The sequence below is a fragment of the Larimichthys crocea genome, chromosome XXIII, assembly GCF_000972845.2.
Source record: "Larimichthys crocea isolate SSNF chromosome XXIII, L_crocea_2.0, whole genome shotgun sequence".
Classification (NCBI taxonomy): Eukaryota; Metazoa; Chordata; class Actinopteri; family Sciaenidae; genus Larimichthys; species Larimichthys crocea.
In genome coordinates, this window is record NC_040033.1 from 15,691,375 (window position 1) to 15,711,399 (window position 20,025).

Genomic DNA, 20,025 nt, shown 5'->3' on the forward strand with positions numbered 1-20,025 from the left:
TTTTTTGAGAGAGATGAAGATGTGAGAGATTAAGAATGCAGATTACTGTATGTATAAATTATGCTCACAGCTGTGGTTTTATGAGCACCAATTTTAGCCTTAACTATTATATATTATATACAGTATGTATCACATAATTTAGTATCATTTTTAGTATCAAGTCTTTGTTCTAATACACTTTTTTTTCTCTAATGGGCTTTAGTCTTTGTTCTATATTACAGTCTTTTGGTAAATGTTAACACAGGCTACTAAGGCCAGAGGTTAGTGGATAATGTCTGGTTGGTTTCGTTGATAGGCGCGTGCTGGAAAATGATTATTATTGTCCCATGAAAGCTGACGCACTGACAGCCACTTAGGAAGTCAACAGGCAGTTTTGCACAACGCCACTTCCTCTTAACCCTTCCTGCTCTGATGACAGGCGAGGACGAGGCGGTTTGCACTGGACTCATTGTTTAGCCAGGAAGCGCTTTATATAAGTTCTTAATTGTGTGGCCGCCTCAAGATTGTCAAAAGTGATTAATGACAGGATTTGAATGCAAAAACAGGCTCAGAGAGGAGCCCTCACATGACACATAAAGAAAGGTCAAGTAAGTCCAACAATACCGTATAGACTCAATCTATAAATAATCTACAAATTAAGACTTTCTATCAAATTAGGTCAGTGTCCACAGCTGCTAAAACTGCAGCACTGGAAGTTGTTGCAGCCACTGGGGAATGGGTCAGGAGAGAGCCCAAAATAACACAGAGGTAAAGCAGAGTCAAATCTTTGTCAGTGCTCACAAACCTCTCTTTTAATGTATCAACATTAAGAATGTATCTCAGGAAATGCTTTATAATTAAGTTGTTCTTTGTCTCATACTAAACAGACATTTTTTCTAGTATGAGAGCCCTTCATATTCAATTCAGTTGACTTTATTGGCATGATGTGTTTCCAGAATAAAATTATGTTTATGAAGGACAATGTTAAGGAATGAATTAACAGAAGTAACATGGATAACTATATTAATAGAAATAAATGGACAAATGAAATGATCTTATATGCAAGTAATCAAGTTATTAGTACAATTTGTTACCAGTGCAAGTGCTAAAAGAGAGAAAGTGTTTTTAAGCTCATGTGACCTCTCCTTCCCAATAGTGTTACTTCTGCTGCTAAAGTTAGTTAGTAGTAACCGTTTTGTCCTTTGTTGCATATATTACATATTTCCATTTGGCACTAAAAAAAGAAAAGGCCCCACTGGGTCTAAAAACGATAACCACTTAGACTGATATGTTCTGCCCTCTAGTGGCTTCACCAGGGGATTCTAACATACTGATGTCAATAAAATAAAAATCTCAAAACAGAGAGGTGGTATTTTCTTATTTTAATGCATCATATTGTATATTTATCTTACAATTGTATGCTATCTTATCAGTTACACACAAAACAAAAAGCAGCCATGTAATAATATACTTTAATCTCCCAGAACATAACAAGACTTTTTTTTTTCCAATGTGGAGTTGAAATGCAGGTTTAGGGGAATCTGTCGAGACATATTCATAAAAAAAGAATGTCTTTACTTTTTTTTCAAAGTAAACATCAAGTCAACCAACACCAGAGACAATAAAGATCAGAAATTGTGTATTAATTAATACACAAATTAATAATTTAATCAGAGAGGACAGCTGCCCTCTGGTTGATAAACCTCTGCTGGGCTTAAATTGTAAGTAACTTATTAGGGTTAAATACTACGAGGAGAGACTGGACTGACTCAGTCTCAATACTGCTGATGTAGCTATAAAAAGGGCAAAAGTTTTCAGAATCACTGTAATAGGCACTTAATGATGTCTGGCATGTGAGTTTAATACCCTGCTCGGCTATCAGCGGGTTACAACTCTCTCTCATTCTGACTCGCTCATTAATCAAACGCACTGGAACTGTCTTTAAGTCACCGTCCAGAAAGGCTCCATATGAATAAAGCTAACACACGACACGTTTAAAAAAAAAAAGGATTCATACTGAGGTTAACCAACAGGTACTGCACCATAAGATTATCAGTGATAAAATATGTCTTCAAAATAATCGGCGTCACTCTCCGCTTCAAGCTGAAGTGCATCTTTGTAATTTAAAAAAAAAAGTGTCTACTGTAAGCATTTAGATCACCATCTGAGATATATGTTGTAAACACAAACTTTTTTTTTTCTTTTTTTTTTGATACTTAGTTTGGGAAATGTTCTGGCACGTATTGCAGATTGCATGGCATCAAACACAAAAGGCATGGAAGCGGCTTTTAGAAAATGTACTGCAGTTGCATACAAACACGTCAGGGATCGCGGGGGTCCATTTTCCTTTCCCCTTCACTCAAATGTATTCGTTTCCAGCTCAAGTCTGCTAAAAGTGAGACTCCTTTTCATAGAAATAAAACTCATTTGAAAATGACTGAATGGAAGAGAAAGTGAGGCCTGTCCCTGCAACACAATATAAATATGAGATCACAGCTGGTTACAGAGGGCTGGGTGGGGTAGGGTGGAGGGCGTTTGCAGCTCTCAGTTAAGCAGCTCCAGGTAAGTGATTGGCACTTTGCCCTTCTGGTTGCCTCGCTCACCCATCAGCCAGTCTGAATCCATGCCTGGGACGCTGCTGACTGTGATCACCTGGATGACAGACACATTCAGTTATTAAGTTATCAAGTCTCATTTTCCATTATGAATATCAACGTACTTTACATGTCAGTCCACGTGGTATTCATCAGCTTTAGAGGCTGTGCTTCCCTTTTCCCTCCCCAAGGACACAGAGTGAACGATACGCCTGCTTATAAATCCTGTTATTATCAAAGGCAAGTGAGGCCACACAGTTGGCTCAGCAAACGCAAGGGCAGACTGGAACATTTTTCTCAATGTGAGTATTAGAACGAATGAGGTAATGTTGGTTCATTGTTAGTCAACCACAGGCTTGTAATGGACAGAGCTGTTCCAGGAAAGGGGGTGGCTTATGTTCTGCTGAACTGCAATGTACAGGAACTGCTGCACAGCAGCTGGAGGGGAATGATGTGGTCGACACAAAATTTGAGTTTCAGTTTGCTTTCAGACTTCTCAATTTTATTCACTGAAAGGTTGATTTTTGAATTAAAAAGCAGTAAAAATATAAATGTATACTAAATAATCCTCATGTTTAGTGTGCTTTCCCCTTGTTATTGTAGATTTTGCTCTACAATGATAAGGGAACATACTAGACCAATGATTACTTCAGGCTCACCTCATCAGCCAGCAGGGAAAGCTCGCTGCTGCTGGCAGCGTCGTAGTCGTAAAGCACTCGGGCTTTGCGGCTGCCGTTGGAGCTACGCAATTCGTTGAATCCGCCAGATGCCGTTGAACTGCCCGCAGACACACTGGGCAGGGAGGCCGACACTGGGATAGTGGGCACAGAGATGCTGGCCCCGCCAGACACCGACGATTGGTTGTTGTTGGAGAATGATGAGGGGAAGCTGGAAAGAAAGGGGAAACGAGTGAGCGCTGAACCCACCCTGAACCAGAGATAGGCAGTTAGGTGTTCTTCGGTTGATGCAGTCAATTTGTGAAAATATCTGACTTCTTTGTGACCTTGTCCTTCGTCATTTTCTCGGTATTAGTGATTTTCCTCTTTCTACTGAAAGGTGGAAACTTTACACAACACTTTTCAACAGATGCTTTGATTTTGATCTCACAAAAGATTGAAAAGAAGGGTTTGTGAAAGTAAGACAGGATGATTGTCTGCATATTTCTTATAGTAAGAGGAGAAAGAACAGAACAAGGACTGAAATGACTGTATATTACTATTACTTTCGAAATGAGCAAAAACTGAATGTTTGAGAAAAAATTAAGCTCAGTGTCCTCTAAGTGACATTTAACTGTTTTTTGTAGACTTAAAAGCAGTGTGATGTGAAACTTCAAGGATGTGAGCTCAAAGTTGTATTTCACCTGCCCAGCTGCTTTTGGAGGTCCACCATGTACTGGTAACACTGTGCGTAGTACGTAGTCTGCGCCTCCACAAAGTCATTCAGACAGCGTAGGTGGTGTGCCTGAGAAAGCACGAGAGATGTGAGAGAATAATACTGAAGGTTTCCAACAAACGTTCCACAATGTTAGCTCAAGTTTTACGTCTTAACATTAGATCTGCATGACGGATGACTTTCTTTCTTTCTTTCGTTCTTTCTACCATGAAAAACTGGAGGCATGTCAGAGTCTGGAAGACATGTTTGTTAACCAGGCAGAGTTGAAAAAAAAATGCTCCTGAATTGCATTATGGGATATGTAGTTTATTTGGAGGTTGAACTGTTCTAAAGGCTAAAAGTCAGGAAATCTCTGCCTCTGCTGCATTTACCACAAGTCCCTTAACTTTGTGGGAGTGCGATACTCCATGATAAAAGACAATAATAATAATAGTCACTCTTTGCTACCAAACACGATGACCTGTACAATCACGCCCCATAAATGTTATTTGTTTAATGATTGAGTGATGATTAATGCAGAATCTGTGCTGGGTTACATACATGAGTGCTGCTGACGCCTTCCAACAGCAGTCTGGTGATCTCTGCCTGACGGTCAAACTCACTCTGGGTCATCCTCAGTTCCTGCTCTGCCTGAAGAACAAGCAACAACATCAGATCTTTATAGAATAACATCACCACACACATACATATACACACACGTCAGGGTTGGAGAAATGATGATCAAAACTCGTGTTTTCATGACATATGCCTGTAATCAGAAGTCTTTACAGACCAAAGACATACATGTTTAAGAAGGATGAACATGTTTTCTGATCATTCTCAGGGTTACCACTTCTGATGTGCAAGATTAACAGTATTTGGATTAAGAGTTTGTGTCACACATGGTCAAATGTTTGTTGCTATCTGGAAACACCATGAAATAATTATATAACATGCTAATAATTAAATTTATTAGCAAGTTAATCCAAAAAAATGCATTATAGAGTAAAAATAAACATATGAACAGGTCACTCAACCACATGACATGATATGAATTCAGAGGATCAAGACCAGATCAAGACCAGGAAAGTCAGAGGCAGCAAAACAAATGAAAACTAAATGAACAGGATGGATGGATTTGGAAGGTGGGACATGAAGGAAAGAGGGAAAAGGACACAACAAGCACAGAACTGAACATGGTGTCTCTGTCCTGAGGGAAATGTTTCCTTTTCCTCATACAGAGCCAAAGGATTCAACGTGAGCCTGGCTGGAACAATGGCTTGTTGAGACTCGCTAAAAAGTCCAATAAACATATGGTCTGAAGCTAAGACTGACAGGGACAATGGCCCTTACTGTCCTGAACTCTCCACGGCTTACATTAGATCCACGGGGAGCGGTGTGGAGGAAAGGAGAGTGTTTACAGTGTTTGGTTCTTGTCGGACTCGTCTACAAGGATTCAAGGTTTTCCATGAGGTACCACAGTACGTGTCAGGGAGGTGATTGAGAAAGGGAGAGACGCGGCAGCTGTTGACAACGCCTACCAGGGGGTTTGGTGTGTGTGTGTGTGTGGTTGTTCAATTCAAAGATGGCTCCAACATTCCACTCACCTCTGTCACTTCCTCCGCTCACATCTGCTGCTTTGCGTTTTAAAAACAGTGACACAGTAGTTAGAGCTACAGCTGCTGCACGGCCACAGCCAACACAACACATCCTTACACTGTGTGTGTGTGTGTGTGTGTGTGTGTGTGTTAGAGAGCACGGTGGCTGCATGCTTTGACAAAAAAAACCACAATCTGTTGACAGTGGCACGACTGTGACAGTGTATCACATAAACATTTCTTATCCCTCGGCTTTCACACAACCAAAACAACTCAGATGTGGCGACCGAGAGCTAGCCTTCCACTGGTGTTAACCAACAGAAACTATTATTCACACCGCCTGTATCAAAGTGATGCTCTTCACTTTCACGAGTTAAAGTTTCCTCGGATATTGCTGACCGCACACTCCTGTTTGCATAGATCAAACACTATTTAACCGTCAGTAACCACGAGACAGTCCGGCTATTTGTAAAAAGCTAAATGAAACGAGCATGTTGACAAGCCACAGGGATGAGGTGGCTCTACATATGCCAATGGGAATATTTCTTAAAAAGGAGGAATGGAAATTAAGCTCACTGGGTCTTAGCTAGATCGTTTCTTCCTGCTTTTTGTGGAAAGTTCTGCTCATTTTCTTTAAGATGCTCTGCAGCCAAATAGCTTTGCTGGGCCTATGCCCAGTGTCTGAATGTCATCGCTCTGTTTAATGACACTGCTTCTAGTCGAATATCTGAATATCAGCAGCTTAGCTGAGTACTTGTTTAATCTATTCTCTTACTGGCACACCCACCACGTTCCTCTCGCCATACAGATGAGGGGAGGGGGTTGTGTTTTTCCGTAAACGAGCCAAAGCTTGGCTCGGCGCTGAGGTCACTACAGATATCATCTTCAAGGCATTGTTAAACTGCAAGACGGTCTTGCCTGGGAGAGACATGACAGACTATCTGCAACTTTTACAGTTTACAGAGTGAGATGAAGGATTTGTTGTGCATCTAAACATGTACAGGTCAGCACAATTCTAATTTTTTACTAGAAAACTGTGCAGCATGATACTCCAACGCAAAGACGCCAGTCAGTGACCTCATAAAACGACTCAACTGTATTCATGATGTGTGAAGGCGTCAAGCCACGACTTGGAGCAATATTTCACCATAAGTATGACGGTTCTTTGTACTGACTTATTATCAGGCTCTGTTAGGTCAATTGGGTTATGCTTGACCCATACCCCAACTCTAAAGAGGCATTTGCTGCACACGCTGTTTGCATCGTGCTGTCCTTTGTTAGATCTTGAAATTCTTTTAGTTAGCTCCTGCCTCTTGATATTATTTCTTTAAAACAAAAGTCAACAAACTGTACCCCTTAATTTTTCATTTGTGGCCCAGGATTTGTTTCATCGTCGAGCCACGGTGCCACAAACAAACAAACAAAAAAAGAAAATCAATCGAGATGTCAAAGGACAAAAAAAAAGGGATATCAGAGCATAAAAAAACAACTATCCAGAAAAAGGGAAGTCTAAACTTCCCATAGCTGCTCATGTGACTGTGCGAGCCACAGGAGATAAAATGGTCAGTTTCGTGTTGTGCAACTCGGTGCATCAGTCATGACTTGTGTGCGACTCCAGATGGACAGACAGAGTTTCTTCCTTTGAGAGGAAGTTGACTCATGATTTTTAAGAAAGCAGAACAGTGTTCATTCATCAGCATTAAATTAACTAAAAACACACTCAGATGCAAAATACAACAGACGAGCGCATGCATTGATGGTGAGGTGTGTTTACTTACTGCAGCTCTTGCATCAGCCATCCTGGCTTTCTTTAGTCGGGTTTTGGCTGCATCCAGGTCCAAACGTTTCACTTGCAGCAGCTTCCGTTCTTTCTGGACACAAATTACAACAAGAGAGTCAAAAATAGAATCTTTGGTTTTCTTGCAGATCAAATTAGCGGCTTGCTTTTCTGGTCATCACCTCATAGAGGATGAAGAACAAACAACAATGTTGGGATTCTTGGCAGAACTGCACGTCTGATGCGCATTACATTTGGATGAGTTTAATTAACAGCATCAAACTCTACCCGTGTACAGGTTGGGAGGTATGTTTTCAGTTGGGATAGGAGACCACGAGCAGCAGTGGTGGGAGTCTGTGATGGGGACATGTCACAAGTGTTTTTCACATGACAAGAGCAGATGTCCAAACTTCAGGAAGCGTCCGCCATGTGACACTCCTCATCTAAACACTTCACGGTTGCTGTTTCTTCTTTTATCGTGCCTCCCTGCAATGTTTAAAACTCATCTGCTAACAAAAAAAAAAATCATCAGCATGTCATGCTGACTGTTGGATGTTGTAGCTGCTTTACTATAAAAAGCTCACAATGGTCAGCCGGAGTAAAAGCTTTCATTCTGAAGAGGTGACAGGAAGTGTTTCGTCTGTGTCAACTTAAACTTATGTGCAGCTTCAAACTGTGGCTGATCAGTGAGTTTGCTGCCGTATCAAAGAAAACAAACCGATGACTGCAATGACCTGATTCTCACAGTAGGTGTCATATTGCTGTGGTGTTGTGCTTACCTTCTAAGCCCGTCACTCCAATATTCATGTTAGAGGAAGTCCTATCATAATACAATGTCTCTCTGTTTATTTTTTCTTTGTCGGATCTGAAACTATTTATCTTTTTGTAACAGTTTCACTTCACAAAACAATTTTTCACAATCTAGAACGAAAATATAAACTGAACTGAGGATAGTGGACAGAGCTCATTATGACGTCTGATGATGGAGACTGTAAAATGGCAGAGGCGTCATACAGACTATACTGGTCGACACCAGTTATACAGCAGCTTGTGTTTGTTCTGCATAAAAGTTCAGATTTCAGTGAAAAGTGAAAGCGATGCAGCCGCCCAACTCACCAGGATGGTTTTAAAATCGCCCTCCAGAAAGTTCCTGAAAGGTGTCAGGAAGTTGATGGCAGAACTCTGGATTAACTCCCGCTCCGCCCCGCCAATCTGCTTCTCAGTCTCACCACATTTTATCAGCGCGTTCCCTGTAGCGGTCAGCAGCACAAACACAGCATCACTCCCAGTACAAGAGTGGACAGGGGACTGTACGATGTGGCACCACAGACTCAAATTAGGCCTCAAAGTCTTGAGGAGACACCGAAGCTTACTGATATGTACAGGCCATAACATAAGCACTGACAGTTTATTAGGTGATTGACCATTAAAAAGCAGTGGCGGTGTTTTTCATCCAGAGACAGTTAAGAAGCTTTCAGCCATTTTATTTGTTTCATAAATTGAGGAATGTAGTCAGGGAGGACTGTGTGTTATTTAGCAACAAATTAAACTGATACGAGCCACAGCCAAAGTTTACCAGACTTTAGCAGGAGTGAAATATTCATTCAAGTCCCGGGATGTCAGGCATCACTCACCATAGGCGGTTCCAGGACCAAATTCACCTCCTGATTCGATCATGGTCTGGCCCAGCAGCTCATGGTTGTTCATTCGTGTCGGGGCTTTTTTCTCCAGCTTCTCATACACAAATTCTTCTAGTCGGACATCTGCAGGCGGCAACAAGAAAACTCAATTATAGAGTCATAAGACTACAGTGAGGGAGGCAGCGATGTTAGGACGGTGTGACCAAACAGCCTGTTTTACATTTCTAAAACAGATGCTTTCATACTGATAACCATGACGACAAACCCCAATGGCTTCTCTGTTGAATCTGATTCAATTTGTTTCATGTCATCACATCACATGAATGAACACTGGCGATCACAGTCGGCACATCTCTGGTATGTTATTCGCAAGCAGAACAAATCCCGTTTACCATAACCAAGAGTGTTACACATGACCGTAACCAGCAGCTGGCCCGTCTGTGTTAGTTGTTGTTGCCTTTGCTGTGGTCGTGCTGCAGCAATGTGGCATCCTGGTGCGAGGTGAAGAGGATGCACAGCTGAGCGCACAGACTTCACAGACACCCTGCCAACTAATGTATGTCAGACATTTTTTTTTTTTTTTAGGTGACCTCTCTTACTGGAAAACATCTGTAGCATTTGGTGGGTAACTGTCCTGAAAAGAGGTCCAAGCGTGTCAGTCAAGTTCATCACAAAGACAAAAAAGGTGTGGTCTTACTTGGGTTGGGCTGTAGTAAGACTTCTGTCTGCTTCATAATCCTCTCTGTCCATTGTTTGGTGTTTTCAGCTCTGACCAAGAGGTTCTCCAAATGGGCATCCAACTCTGTCTTCTCGGCCTGGCCAAATTTCTCTTCTGTAAACTGAAAATGAAAATACTCGGTCACCGTTTGCACACACACACACAACATATGGCTTGAAAAGTGATACATTAGGAGCATGAAGGGTGTCACACGAGGCGTGTCTGATAGAAGCTTCTCTCAAACGTTGGACGGTTGGATACAAAATAAAAGTTATTTGTTTAGCTAATGTTGATAGCTTTATGCTCTCTGAGGCCTGCTTTGGCAGTTATGTTGAACAGCTGTAAACTGCTGGCTAGAATACACACAAAATGTCGTGGGTTACGTTTGTACACACTCGTTTTTTCCACCATATATAACTGTCTCCTAGAAGATAGCGGTTTACTCAGCTAACACGCACAATAACAGCCACGGTAGCGTTAGCCGTTTTAGCAAGCAGGCTAACAGCTAAAGCTAAGAGCTAACGTTGGTTAGCAACGGACTTCAACCGTCAGACTTACTTGTACCGCGCGGCTCAGGAAGGTACCGGCGTCTGCGGCTAACCGCTTAACGTTAAAATCCATGGCACTGCGGTGATAACGAGCACTTAATACAACGGTTAGCCTGTCTCACAGTCAAGCTGCCATCCTTGTAGAAAATGTCATTGAAGCAACTTTTTTTTTTTTTTTTTTTTTTGTGTCGGAGTTCCACCCAGCTGTTGAGCCTGACAAAGATCAGCACACGGACAAGATGATTCACCTCTCACACAGCGGTGAGAAAACACCGCGCATGCGTATAACGCACACACGACAAAGATTGTATTTTTGTTAGCGTTTCATCTTTACAGCAGCGAATAATAAGCGATAAACTGAAACCACGTAAGTTTTAGCTCAAATGTCACCGCTCGTTTCGGTCGACTGTCACGCAAACAGCTGCTGTTTTCATTCTTGGCTTTTAGGAAACGGATTTTATCTGAATAACGCGAGATGTACCAGCGGAGAATACGGAAGTGGACTATGCCTTTAAAAGTGAGAAAAACAAAAAAACAAAAGATCTTTGACGCTGGTTTAAATGGATATCAATGCAGGGTAACGTCCATTAATGTTTTGCTGCATTCGTGTCATTAAATATCGGAATCATATTACGAATTAATAATTGTATATGTGCTTTTGCAACATTTTTGCAGTGCTTATAATAAATGCTTGACAGTTAATTATAAGAAAAAGAACAGAACAACAATACTGTTAAAGTTAGACACTTAGAGGTAATTAAAAGGACAAGGTGAGGGCACTGTCCACATTTGAATATCAACTTTTAGCAGCCTGGATATTTTCCACCATTAACAAGAGCATCACAAGATTTAAATTTCATTTATGCATTACTTTTATGCAGGGGAGGAGAAGGAGTGGGAGAAACAGAGGCTCAGTCCAATTTTTGCAATTCTAATCAAAGTAAAGTGGGCTACAAATTGGTATGGTTATTATGGGAGCCAGGGAGATATCTCCCCCTTTAGAGTATTGTCTGGAGTGTAAAATCCATACCCATATGGTACCGCTTGAGATTTACACTTTTTCTTAATAATAACTGTGTACCCTATGCTCCTGAACCTGCAATCCATTTGACCTGTAATAGCATTTGGCTCTCTATGTATGCTATTGAGGAATACTGACACAAGAAGGATACAAATTCTGCAACATAATATCTTTTGCAACCCTCTCCTCTTTCTTAGAAAATGTCTTGAGGAAGCGAACTTTGGCAGATTTTGGAAAAACAAAAACACTCCTCGGGTCTGGATGTAATTATGCCAGACAGAGCCTGCTACCTGCTGTGTGGGAGGAAGTCAGGCAGAGGGAGAAATCAAATAACTTCCCCTCTGTAGGCTACCAACGCACCATCAGCTACAACTTTTCAACTCAGCTTCACGATGGCTCCAAGATTTCTCCATCCACACATATGACATTTGTTCCTGTGTTGCGTTTAGGCTACACACTTGAAAACACACATACAGTATAGCACTGCCAAGATGTAATAACAGTTTACATTAAGGTATTGATTTACAATGTTGGAACGCTGAAATGTTCCAGATTTGAAGTCAAACGCGTTATCATTCTTCAACAAGTTTAAGCTGTAAAACAGCTAATGGACTGCAACAGTAGCCTACACACAGCATTTTTTTTTATAACCACACTATGTCAAAGATATTAAGGCTTTGGCTTTGCTAAATGATTGGCTAACTTTCAGACTTGTTGGGGCGGGTGCTTTAAACACGTGAATATGGAAGTCAGCACTTTTAGAAAGGCAGAACAGCTCCTTTGAGAGAGAATAGGTTGCACTCTCAGATTATTCCAATACTAAATCTGTGTCTATCTGCTCTTTCTCTTCAAAGCAACAGAAAGTAGTCGAGGGTCAGAGCAGCTTCACTTCAGCAAAATGACTTTCAAAGGCACAGCATGTTTCCTGAGATTGGGAAATCCCAACTGTCCACTTTGCAGATAATGAAACAATACAGACATCTTGGCGACATGAACGTTCTTTATTTGAGACTGTTCCTTACAAGGCAGCTGCTGAGGACACATGTATTTCATGTCCTCAAACTGAGATAAACACCTTGCACAGACTTTCACTTTTTTGCATGATGCATCTTTGACAGGGCAAATGGATTCGAGTTTCATTCAGTGCGAGACTTTAAAATGCTACTGTCATGGATTGTCATGTCAAAGTACATCTGCAACTTGAGAAAGTCTCCTAAAAGAGCATTGCAAGGCAATCATAACAACTGTATTCAGGCCAAAAATTATAGCTGAACTACACTTGCTGACTCTTTTGGACCACGTTTTCGGCTAGCTCCAGCAGCAGAGGATATCTGAGTGTCCTCTTCCTCCAAGACTCGGGGATTCCCTGGAGACCAGTCTGAAAACACATCAAGATGACAGCTGAAAGCATTACAGGAAGCACGAAGCTTTCAGAACATCTGAGCTGTCTGTCAAACTCATCAAAGAGTTGCAGAGAACGACAGACAACAACAATATGCACAATTATTTATTTTCATTTGCTGCTGTCTGTCTGCTACAGTAAATACTGCAGGGCTTGGCCTAACATGCAAGTGAGCACACATTAGTTTGATTAGTTGAACTTCAGCAGTAACATGTGGGGCAATAAGTAAGAGTCATGTTTCTGATTAAGTCTGATATTCACTCTCTCCTTTTGGCTCTGGTTAGGTTTCCAATGACTCTGGAGTAAAACATCTGTCTCTTTAGTTTCTAAACGTTCCACTTGTTCTGTTTTGTGCTGGACAGTGTGCAATGGATCTTTAGTTTTCTCAATGAAAACAGCTGCCTGCTGTGACTGGAAATGGTGCTCAGAGAGGCGAGAGTGAACAGAAACTGCAAGCCAGAAAACCAAAACAGTATGCTGAAATGCTTTGTAGAGACAAGGAGAAACATGGAGGTAACACATAAATTAATCTGTAAGCAGCTTTAAATTGCCCAGCACATAATGAATAATTATAAGGTACAAAGTGAACAGTAGGCTTATGTGTAACCACAAACTACATGAGGCACTTACACTTTAATATCCTCTAACTACACTGATTACAGTGATGATGCGGCCCACCAACAAAACTTTAAAACAGTGATTCTCTCTTATGTCATATTTTAGGACAAAAGCCATAATCTTACAGCACCTGTGCTCCAAAACAGGCTCCTATGAAGGAGGCCCGGCTGGCGGTGCATCCCCCGCAGCGCATGGTGTCCCTGACTGCTTCATCCAGCTGGTTCAGAGTCAGGACTCCATGAAGCGCCCCTTGGAACGCACCAGGCAAAGCTAGAACCCAGATTCAAACATGGTGAATGATTTATAATGATGTGTTCTTATATTGCTATCAAATAACTTATTGTTATTCACTGTGGCCTGAAAAACACATTGAAGACACTTGAAAACATTTTGTTTTACTTTTGCAATATCATTCATTTGTTTTATTAAGATTATTTTTGGGGATCCTCTGTAAGGACGCAGTGTTTGTACATTAGGTGCACACTGTGCTACTGGGCACCCCACAATATCATTCATCTTACAATTAAAGTTGGCACTTCGACAGAGGGTTCTTCTCATGCACATTAAGCATCACAACCTTTTAGCCCTGTAAAACCTGAGACACTAAACTCAGCAGGAAGGGAAAAGTTAAAAGGAAGGAGGAGGGAGATCATGAGTCAGGAGATCAAAGGCTGGAGGACCTCCTAACGGATATACTGATGTGGAGGGTACGCAAGCCATGCCAAGTCAACAGACCTGGATCCTGCTGCTGCCGATTAGCTTACCTCATGTGTTTGTGAACTCAGCAGGTATGAGCTGTTGAGATGTCTTCGCTAAGTTGTTCTTTACCTGGTGGATGTGAGCTTCAGGAGAGATACAGGAAGAGAGATAAAATCTGGTTTAGTGTATGCACATCGAAAAAAAAAACATGTTTTGGCTGCGGCTGCCTATACTGTAAAAGTTTCTTTAATCTAACTTTTATTGCCATGTTTTCCCTGAGTCATCATTGTGCTGAATGTTCATTCCAGATTTCGGGAAATGGATTTATTTGTTGTCTTATGGAGAGAGAAATTAGAAGATTAAATATGAAGCCGGAGCCAGGAGTCGATTAGCTTAATATAGCATAAAGACATGATGCAAAGGGAAACAGCTTGCCTGGGTCTTTTCTCTAAAGCTCAATAATTAACACATTAAAGATTCAGTGTGTCACATATAGGGGGCTGTATTTACAGAATATGGCAGAAATGGAATATAATATTCATAACCATGTTTTAGTTCAGTGTATAATCACCAGAAAATAATATCTGTCATGTTACCTTGGAATGAGCCTTGCAGGTTCTCTTCCATGGTGTCTGCCATGTTGAACAGCCACGTTTCTACAGTAACTCAGAATGGGCAAACTAAACTCTAAAAAGGGCCTTGTGTGGTTTTTCATTGTTTCATGTGTCAACATAATTTCTTTCTTGGAATGGGAGGGCATGTGGAGGGGGCTGCAATCCACAACTACACTACTAAGTGGCACTGAACCATTCACACTGGTCCTTTATATCTTGTTTATTCCGTACAAGAACTAAAATGTAAATGGTTTTTGAACTTTGGAGTTAGCAAGGCTAACTTTTTTTTTTCTACCAGCTTCGAGTCTTTATTTTAAGCTAAGCTACTTAACTCCTGTTCTAACAGACAGTTTTTATGTGTCAGATAATGTCAGATTATTCCTTTAAATCTCAATATGAATGAAGCTTTAAGGTAGCCTTACAAATGACAGCCCGGTCCAGGTCTTGAGGGTTCTGTCTCTTTGGGTCATTCAACTGAGCCAGAACTGCGTCCAGAGCATTGGCATCTGGACCGTTCAGAATGAAATGCTCCAAAAATCTGACAAAGTTGGATAGACAAGAAAGGTTATATCCCTTTGAAATAATTTTGTGATAATGAAAGTTTATCATCTTCTTTAGGACCGTCTCTTACCTCGCTGCAGCCAGTGTCACAGCCACACACATGTCGTTGTTCTGGGTCACCCGCATGGCTTTCTCCACTTTGTCCAGCATCTCAGGCCGGCCTGCATACATGGCCACCACTGGAGCAAGCTTAGTGACACCGTCCATCTGACAGTCCACATCGGAGCCTCAGAAGAAAAAAAAACGCATACACACAGAGAGATTATAACAACCCAAAAAACCTGCGGAGGTCATGCACCCATAATCTGTGATCTTTACCAGTTTCCTCTTTGCCAGCATCCACATTTCTGAAGAAAGCTTTCAGGCTCCCATTTCTCCATGGGCCATCGATAGGGAGGATGGCTTTGGGACCTAAAAAATGCAACAAAAAGCTATTTTATGGAGGAAAATGAATGCTTTGTTATTTCACAGTTTCATTAATAGGTGATGAAGCGATAAATCAGAAGTATGGCTCAGTGACAAGAGAGGAGAAAACACATAGTCTTCATCTTTCTGCTGATGCAGTTCAAGTTTCTGTAGGTGGAGCCCTTTTCTTTGTCTGTTCAGTTGCGGTGACTATCACTGCCCATGATGATGACACAGCTCTTCTTATATTATTCTAAGACATAAAGCCGCCTGCAGTTTATTGCCCAACTGTGCCCTGTGCTGTTAAGGCGATTTACAGCTGCACTATATCCTGACAGTAAAAAAAGCAGCAAATATCCAAAACTCTGGACACCAACCAAGAACAGGGAAGTCTGACTGTATGGAAAGAGAGGGAATTCCCCATCAGCAGGGAGGAAAAACATTATGTGAAGAGTTATCAGACAGTAACAGAGGCTCCCACATCCTTTTAGACTTATGATTAATATACAGGAACACTACAATATTGACAGTTACATAAACCAGGTACAGTACCTCCTTTCTTCCTGTAAGGATCATTGAGAGGCAGGTCGTACACCGTTCCTGGGCCAAAGAACTTGTAGAAGCGCTTGGTCAAGTCTTCCACATTCACATCTGACAACAACACATGACATACTGTGTTTTTATGCAAAACAATCATGTCAATTTTATATTAAGTCTATCATATGAGGAGTATTGGATGGGTTTGGTTTTATTGTTTTGTTGCCAAAAGTTACATTAGCAGTTTGATACTTTCGTATCAGTTAATTGTGGTTTTACAGCCAGCTGGTCATCTTAGCTTAGCAGACTGATACCGCTCTAATGTTTGTTCGTTGAATATAAGACCACATGAGACTGTGTCCAGTGTAAGAAAATCTATCTGCAAGCACAAGTGAAGATCATGAATTAACAAAAACTGAGGAGTACATATGTGCTGGACTTTAATGGCTGGGTTCTGTGACTTTTTGAAGTCATCACAGTTGCCAGGCAACTAATTGGAGACCCCAGGAAATCAGTTCACCCAGAGAGAAATAGTCCAGCACATAACCCTCTCTAAAACCACAACTTCTTTTTAAACTTTGGTTTGGCTAGCCATTTTCTGCTTTTTCCAGTCTTCATGCTCAACGAAGCTAATCGTCTCCTGGCTGTTGCTTCTTATTCAACTTGCATAGAACACAACAGGATTTGTGGGAGATGTAGTCTTACTTTTACAAACAGTGACAATATCACAATCTTGTCTGGGGTAACATTGATAATGATATTGCAAATAGACAACAACACTGAGAAAGTTATGTTAACATGTGACATAATTCCTGTCTGTTTGGGTGAATTTCACTACCTCCACACTGACTCAGTGACTCCAGCAAGACATACGCCTGGTCTCCATAGCAAGTCTGCTCGCCCGTCATTCTGCGGTAGAAAGGATTCGCTGACTGAGGCCGAAACTCAGGACAGGGCTCCAGATCAGAGAGAATTTCTTTGAGCTTGTCTGGACTGTAGATCCAGTGCATGGGCTGGGCTGTGTGGGTGGGGAACGAACACACAAAAGAGAGAAAAATAGTGGAACATTCAATAGTTTTGTTTTGACGTGACCTACGTACATACAGTCTGTTGATAATAGATAGCATGGAAAGGGAAATAGACATGTGTCATATTGGAACAAGAGAATCCTGAAAGCAATAACATATGGCACAGTCACAGAGTAACTACCAACATATGATCCTAAATAAATAATAATGTTGCCTAGTTGAAGTTCATCATTGTAGCTGTTGCAGAAAACATTTTGTGTGAAGTCAGCATGACTCATACAAATGAAGGAACCGCCCCTGTCCAGATGTAGCTTATGGATAATGCTACTGATAATTCTCCTAAGCAACTTAGAAACACTGTTTGAAATGCCTCCTCGTGTAATACATTACAAGCAGCAAACTTTTAAAGATATTTAACCACAAACAATAGGGAATCATTTAACTTCCTATGACAAGTGTGATGTATAAACTTTTGCATATCATATTTGCAATTTGTGAAATAAACATGTAACAATGATAAGAAAGTAGAAGCTGAATGCATCAAAACATGCAATATGGTTATAAATTGTTGGGATGTCAGGACAGAAGGAAGCAGATTTGACATGCAAAAGCCTGTTGCTGTAATTAGCTCAGCCCCGGCATCAGTTTATCTTACCTGCTGCATCTGCCACTGCTGCCCCAATTATGGCCCCAATGGCTCTGTCTCTCAAAGACAAGGCCATCTGCTTTCATTTCAGATGGAAGATTTCCTTGTATATTAAATCATAACATTAAAAACACAAATCAGCTCACTGTTGTTCATAAAAAATGGTCGAAATTAGCCACTAACATAGATTTGAACTCAATACTTTAACAGATGAATGCAGCATTCACTATCTCCAGATGCAAAAGTCATATCATTTCTTTGGGTTTCTTTTCTCATTGCGGAACCAGACTGTCCTAATATAGTTTTATACCATTTATCTTTTTAGAAAAAAGAAGTTACCATGGAAACTTATGCAACAAAGCATTATGTTTCACTACATAACGTCTGGTAAAAAGATTAGAGAGTTATTCATTTGTATTCAAGACTTTATGACCTTAGAGAGACCATACTTCTGCTCAGTTATTTCTAATATGCTGAGAATATCAATGCGTCTATCCTTTCAGAAGTCCTTGAAACAATATGGTGCATCATAATGAAATGCTACATTTTATTTGATGTCAGTAAAAAATACACTACAGACTTTTTCTTACCTTGGAGCTGTGGTTTCACTAGAAGTGTTGTCAAATGTTGTCTCACTGTCAGTTTTCTGATAGGGGGAGGGTGCCATGAGCCTAGTGATAAGCAAACACCAATGAAAACCCAAGAAAATTTGGGTTGTCATAAATTGTATTGGACTGGAGTAAGGCCAAGGAGGTGGTAAAACTCTAAGCTCATTAAAAGAAGTCTCAGTAGTACACACAAAACAGGCTTTGTACAGTATATGAAGGGTAATTAATTGCACTTGATTCTAGTCATGAGATACTTTTTAACTTTAAAGATAGAGAAAGCAGCATTGTCTTTAGTAGTCTTCAGAAAACAATAGCGTTTGATGATTTGGTTGTCAGGGGCTGTACTTCAGGTAGGTATTTTTGTTGGTAGGCTCAATGTTAGGATTTTCTCACCCATCACTTTGGGAATTTACAGTATTTATGCAACAGCACAGTACTGATTCATTACTATACTGGCTGTTTGGGGGACTTTGGATAATCTTTACTTAAATACAATATATCTATCTATAAATAAATAAATGGATACTTATACAATGTGGGGCACCCCATCACCTTCTGAGCCCTATACAGCTTTACTGTCTAACTCCCTATGACAGTTTTAATAAAACCATTAATGTTTTTTCTTTAAAAGTTAAACACTCCATTTCTCAGTTAATTTGCACTTAACGAACTCCACTCCAACACCAGAGGGCAAATAGTATACGTTGAAAGACTCTCGTTGTCATTCTAATTTATCACGCTCTCTCTCTGTATATCTTCCACTCCATTGCCTCCATCCTGATGGCTCCCCAGCTGATCCCCTCCACTGTTCCAACTCTGATGAAACCCTGCAAGGCCTGGCCAGCCTCCACTTATCCCCGGCCTCTCATGGGTATCCCAGACCATTGATTTCTCTTCTGGCCTCCTAAACCAGCAAAATAGAGTGCTAGGGGTAGGGTCAGACGATCAATAGCAGTTAGACAACGATGAATAAATGCAGCTATGGTTGAATTCAGTGTTACCTTTGAGTTAGAGTTGTGGATGTCATTATGGAAGTAAACTGAAGGTATTTATGCTACTGAATGTTTAAACCTTCAGTGTGTACCAAAACAAAAAAAAAGTCGTACTTACTGAATTGTTGCATTATTAGAAGAAAGCTAGAGAGAACTATGAAAACACAGAGTTCAAATAAGGGTCTTATAATGGAAAAAAAGCCTGTTACATTTAAATTTATGTAAATGCAGTCTCAAGATACAGCTGAGAGATAAAACATCATGAGGCAAATCTGCAGGAAATGGAGAGCATTTGCTTTCTCTGGCAGGGAGATAACATGCCCTTCACAGAGGGGATAAAAGAGCTGCACAAATAGATCAGCCACTGTCACCAGATCAAGTGACACAATGAGCAGGCAAAAGCTCTATAAATTACAGCCTGGCAGAATTGCAAGACGATATTGATGGAGTGTGGACAATGTGGCGGTGCCCTCATGTACAGGGGGCTGCTGGGCACTGGGGGCTTTGATCATCTGGTAGGACAGTGGGGAGTGGAGAGGATGCCACTCTGTTACTTGATGCCAAAACTTGCCAAGTAACAATGTGCAACACGGAGGGCATGGGCGTTAATCTGGAAACAGCGCTGCAGTACTTTTGTGTATATTTATATGTTGTTTTAATCGTATTTGG

General features: G+C 40.9%; 2 protein-coding genes across 3 annotated transcripts; both read right to left on the reverse strand.

The window, feature by feature from the left end:
• Positions 1–1,346: 1,346 nt before the first annotated feature.
• Positions 1,347–10,443, reverse strand: sh3glb1a (SH3-domain GRB2-like endophilin B1a). The gene is made up of 9 exons (XM_019274851.2): positions 10,236–10,443; positions 9,657–9,798; positions 8,954–9,082; positions 8,436–8,569; positions 7,321–7,413; positions 4,506–4,595; positions 3,934–4,034; positions 3,233–3,461; positions 1,347–2,631 (listed from the first exon to the last, which is right to left on the reverse strand). Exons 1-9 carry the CDS (start codon positions 10,296–10,298, stop codon positions 2,524–2,526), a joined length of 1,089 nt encoding a protein of 362 aa, XP_019130396.1. The 5' UTR covers positions 10,299–10,443; the 3' UTR covers positions 1,347–2,523.
• Positions 10,444–12,226: 1,783 nt separating this feature from the next.
• On the reverse strand, positions 12,227–18,411 carry LOC104918171 (crystallin J1B-like). Of its 2 annotated transcripts, none has more exons than XM_019274852.2 (10): positions 18,347–18,411; positions 17,766–17,859; positions 16,921–17,100; positions 16,098–16,196; positions 15,459–15,551; positions 15,211–15,367; positions 15,002–15,117; positions 14,031–14,108; positions 13,397–13,536; positions 12,227–12,624 (listed from the first exon to the last, which is right to left on the reverse strand). In XM_019274852.2, the coding sequence occupies exons 2-10, from the start codon at positions 17,830–17,832 to the stop codon at positions 12,520–12,522; spliced, it is 1,035 nt and encodes a 344-aa protein (XP_019130397.2). In that variant the 5' UTR covers positions 17,833–17,859; positions 18,347–18,411; the 3' UTR covers positions 12,227–12,519. The 2 variants fall into 2 exon arrangements, with proteins under 2 accessions (XP_019130397.2, XP_019130398.2); XM_019274853.2 differs by having other exon boundaries at positions 18,337–18,392.
• Positions 18,412–20,025: the final 1,614 nt, after the last annotated feature.